A 4,998-nucleotide genomic window follows, 5' to 3' on the forward strand; every position below is an offset into this window, starting at 1 on the left:
TGTAGGTCAGCACCAAACCATGGAGAAATCTGTACTCTGGTCTCATTGTGTTACTAGGTAAACACAGCCCTGGTAAGTTGATGTTCAGGGATGGATGCACATAGTGGTGTCTTAGGGATTTAAAGACAGCAGGGCAGCCAGGAAAGGCCTATAGAAATAGGAGTGGCAAGTAGGATCAGTGGCTTCGAGGCCCAGGTCTGCTCTTGATTGTATGACCTTGGAAGTCCAGACCTCTTTGGGCTTCTGGTTTTGGGGGATCTGGTCACAATACAGCTTCAGACTCAGTAAGCAAGACCTGAGATTCCACATTTCCATCATACTCCTAGATCTTGCCCCTGCTACTTGGTCTATGGAGTAGTAAGTTTCTTGATGCACAATCTTGGTAGGTGACCTCTAAGATCTTTAGCCTCCTTCTCTCTCATCCTTACCAGCCATTCTGATTCTCAGAACAAGGAGCCTTCAAATGTGGGCCTTTAAGGCTGCCTATTCTCTATATGCCCTTCCCAACCCCCACCCCCTTGTAGGCCTGGTCTTCCCACACTGCTGTGTGGAAATTCTCCTCCCTCAGGGCTCAGACATTTCAGAGCAGATGCTTCCCCCTTCCTCCCTTTGGCTGACCTTGTTTCCCAGCACAGTTTCTATTCCTGGGTGTGTTTCCACAAACATCTGGCTAGATAATGGGGGGACAGCCTGCATCCCACCCAAACCAATGGCATTTACGTACAGCATTGAAGGGTGTCTACTGAACTCAGCAGATCAACTTCCATGTGGGAAATTGGAAAGTAGTACATCAAATAAGCAAGCCAACTATATGCTGCCTCAAAATATTCTTCATGACTCATCCTTTCTCCCATTAAGTTTTGGATCCTCTCCCATTAGGTGGTGGATCTTTGGGGGAATAGCCCATTCTTTAAATAAAAGTTACTCAAAAGATAATTTAAAAAAGATAAACCTTTTAATTTCAATACAGCTTAACTATATTTTTAGTTGAAGATTTAATTCAGTAAGATTTTGTGGGGCTTTAAAGCGATGCAGTTTTGGGATCCTTAAGAGGAAGAATTCAAAATTTTGAATACAAAATGTTTGCAGGCCTTCTGGGTGGGTTCTGTGTGGGGGACAGGGCCAGCAATGTGGTGGCTCAGTATTTCTGAATGAAGGAATTGAAGGAGGAACCTGCCCCTCCCCGCAGTTCTGGAACTCTGGGTACCACAAGGTGGCAGTATGGCATCACATGTGGAAAGCAGATGGCTGCACGTGATTTGTTTGGAGACAAGATCTTAACAATGTTTGCACCTAGCAATTGCATCCTGTACTCTGCAATGGCTTGTCTCTGTGTAATTTTTGTTTTGGCGAGACAATCTGATTTCCTTCCCCCCAACTTTCAAGGATTACAGGAACCTGCAACGTAGGTTAAGAAACTGTAATGGTGTCATCATTTGCACCTTAAACTTTCTTACACGCTTCCCCCCCTTGTTTTACAGTACTTCCAAATTGCATTTATTATAAAGCAAAAAGAAAGTGTTTCACATTGCTTTTCCCACAAGTAATTGTAATGAGCCTTGGCTTTACTAATGGATTTAACCGTTTTAGACTTTATTCATATTGATCTTCTAGCCACACAGTAACCAAATCCCCTCCCCAGTCCCCTACCTTCTGTGCTTGACAAAATTTAAAAACACTAACACTTGTTCCATATAGTTAATTAAGAACACACCTGTATAGCACAAAGGGGAGTATTCAGGCAAGGGACCCGTTCATTTGTCTAATGCAAATTGCCAAATTGAGACTCTTCCTGCCAAAATCAATTTTGTGTCTATCTACCATTTGGATATTGGTAAATTTGCAACTCAAATTTTAGTTTTAAAGGCAAAGAACCAGCACTTGTCCTTTAGTAGCAGTCTCTAAAAACAGACTTCAGTGATTACAGGGGCAGGTCTTCTTACTAAGAGTTGTCCTTAGAATAGTAGGGACTTTATGCTTGTTTAATAAACCTGTTTATATTGAGCACATTTACAGCCATCTTGTAAAAGCTATCAAATACGGCAATTTACAAGGATATATTGAAAGGTTAATAAAGGAAAAAAAGCTTCAAAGTTGGACATTTCCCACCATGTCACATAGTTGAAAATGTGTCAATAATGAGAATACTGCTACATTAGAAAACCAGTATGCTAAATAGTGGCTTTTAACTATGTCCCCATTCCGTACATGTGGTAAATAGTATGGCAAGTGCCTTCAAACCACTTTAGAACTGAGAATGTGAAGTTTACGGCTGGTTAACGTCCACTGCAGTACCTGAGGCCACCTCAGGGGTTAAACGCAGGATAATAATTTTTTAATAAATAAAACTGCGGGGAGGTGAAGATTTTACAATGCCTCTGACTTTAAGAAATATAATCAGCATGATAGCTAACGTAGGTGTTTTTATTGCATATCTAATTTTAAAAATCCAATTAACACCAAGAATGACTCTGGAAAGGATTTGCAAAATATTTCTACCAAAAAACTCTTCTTAAAAGCCTCTCACACAAGAAAGATCAGCCAAGGAAGTAGTTTCCATCCTATTAATTAAAAAAATTTTTTTTAACCAATAAATATTCCTATTATGACAAGTAAAGAGAACATTTTAGCAGGATGCAGAGAACATGTCCCCTCCCACCCTGCAATGTTTGATGCCCCCCATCATTAGCAGCGGAGCTGCCCATTTCTTATCTTGATTGACAGGTTAATAAGGGACCTGGGGCTATCTTTTCGGTATGAACACACAACCTTACCAATTACTTTTAAATTATTGCTAATCTGTCAGAAAATAACAAGCATGGGGAATAAAAATATCTGAAAAAGTGAAATGTCTGAAGAAGCTTTAACTTCCGGTGCTTTAAAAGGCTCAGTTCAGAAAACTTGCCAGAATTTAGTCAATAGAATTTAGGCAGAGGGTTTTTTTTTCTTTCTTTTTCTTTTTTTTTTTAAGAAAAACTTGTAGTTTATAATAGTTCATTGGTTCAATTAGGGGCAAAAAAGAAGGGAGTTTTGTAATGCAATTGTCCAGCAAAGGAAAACGCTTTAAATTGGGGGATTATGTGCACAGACCACCTGTAGGGCATTCAGAGCCCTTTTCTATAATGCTTCAACCCATGCCTAGCTGCCTGCAGGCTGGCTAACAATGCCGGGAAAAGCTGTTTAAAAGGCTGAGCGCACTTGTGCCTCTGGTCTTCACTAACTGTTACAAGTCTTCCTCTCCCTCGCTCTCTCTCCTTTTTAAAGTAAAAGTCCCACATCCCTTTAATGGAAGAACTTTAAGGCTCCGCGGTGGCCAATTGGTCTGCACCAAGAGGAGCCAGGCAGCAGGGAAAGAAACTTCAGACTATACAGCACATTTGGAGAGGAGAAAAGATCAAAGTTTTTCAAACTCAAAAGACCAAGTTCCCTACAGATTAACCCTATTCATTTAGCCCCTCTTAAAGGAATGATGTGCTGGGCCACTGGGCAGACAGGTAAAAAGTTCAACAATTGCCAAAGCATTCTTCTGCTAATTCAACAGCCTTCTGCTCAAATAAATTAGCTTAGTCTTGACAGAGGAACAATAGCTTTTTCTCTAGGAAAAGAAGCACATTTGATATACACAAGCCTGGAAGGTTATTAAGATGTTAACCCGTTAGTCTAATCCATTAAAGAGCGCCTGCTCCACTACCAGATAGTCAAGTGACTTACACCGTAAAGTGTGATCTATGGTTTAAAACATTAACCTCTACACTTCAACACTGTTGAGTCCCTCAAAACCCAGGTGCTTTCAAAATCAGGGACACTGAGAAATAAATGTGGGGTTTTGAAGCCTTTAGTGGTATTGTACAAGACAAATAACAAGGCCTGAGTGCAATTGTTGCCTTGCAAAAGTTCCATCTACATACACTAAGGTGAGTGTTGTTATCCGTGGATGAGAAAAGGGCTACCATGAAAAACACCATCTTTTGGGAATGTGCAAAAACTCAATTTTGATTTCAGTTCAACAATGATATTTACTTTGCTAACAACTTAAGAACTAGAGTTTAACAGGTCATTTTCTCCATGCCTAAGGTCAGTGTACAGAATGAGAAACCAGAAAATGTCCATTTTTTCAACGCGTCCTTAGCAAGCACTTCAAAGGTAACAGCTTAGAAGAGGCAGGGGGAAAGGGCGATGCTTAAATCATTTATCAAAAGTCATTTTATTGACAAAATAGAATACTTATATTTGTTCTTACAGGGGTGGCCTCTAAACTTTTTACAAAAAATGTACAGACAGTATATCTTTGGATATGTACATATTTTACACATTTTTACAATTTAACAAATAATTATATAAATACATCCTCTAATGTAAGAAACCCGTATTTACTTGGGGTGTATAATTAAGACATTTCTTGTTTGTTTATTTAAGGCATTTGCCTGGTCATTAAGAATACCCAAACCGTGCAATTCCATTAGGTCCCGGTCATCCCTCCTCTAGGATATATGTCAGGAGTAAGAGTAGGAGAGTCGAGGGAGAAAAGTAGGTCCCTCGGGTGAAATCTGTAGACCTGGCTTCAAGCTCAGCAAATGGCAACCAGCGAGGGCTCCAAACCTTGCGTTCTGAAACGCAGCAGAGTCCACCCTCCTCTGCCAACAGAGATTAACGCCTGGCGGGAGGAGCTCCTCGCATATCAATGGAGGAAAGGGGGCTGGGTCTGGGAGCCTTCAATGCCAGGTACTTTGTTCTAAGCGAGTCATTTAAGTCCCAGCTAATGGATACCATTAAGAGTTCATTATCATGCTAATAGCAATCAACACGGTGAAGGGGTGGGAACCTCAGCCCGTCGAGTGTCCCTTCGCCGCACTTGGTTTCCTCGCCCCCTCCCCTCCACTCAGACCTGGGACAATGGCATCTGCTTTGGATAAGACACGGAGCTGGCCGTGCCAGATCGCCACGTCAGGCCGGTACTGACGTCGCTGTAGAGGGATCCCGCCCCACCGCCCGGGGCCC

General features: G+C 41.5%; 1 protein-coding gene across 1 annotated transcript in view; it reads right to left on the reverse strand.

Annotated features, from left to right (window-relative positions):
• Positions 1-1,025: 1,025 nt before the first annotated feature.
• Positions 1,026-4,998, reverse strand: part of FZD8 (frizzled class receptor 8) — a gene marked incomplete at its 5' end in the record, with an annotated part of 4,911 nt that continues 938 nt past the window's right edge. The window contains one exon of the mRNA XM_034643657.1: positions 1,026-4,998. This exon is cut by the window's right edge and continues 50 nt beyond it. Coding sequence (XP_034499548.1) covers positions 4,880-4,998 — 119 coding nt within the window.

The sequence above is a fragment of the Ailuropoda melanoleuca genome, chromosome 15 (genome assembly GCF_002007445.2).
Source record: "Ailuropoda melanoleuca isolate Jingjing chromosome 15, ASM200744v2, whole genome shotgun sequence".
Lineage (NCBI taxonomy): Eukaryota > Metazoa > Chordata > Mammalia > Carnivora > Ursidae > Ailuropoda > Ailuropoda melanoleuca.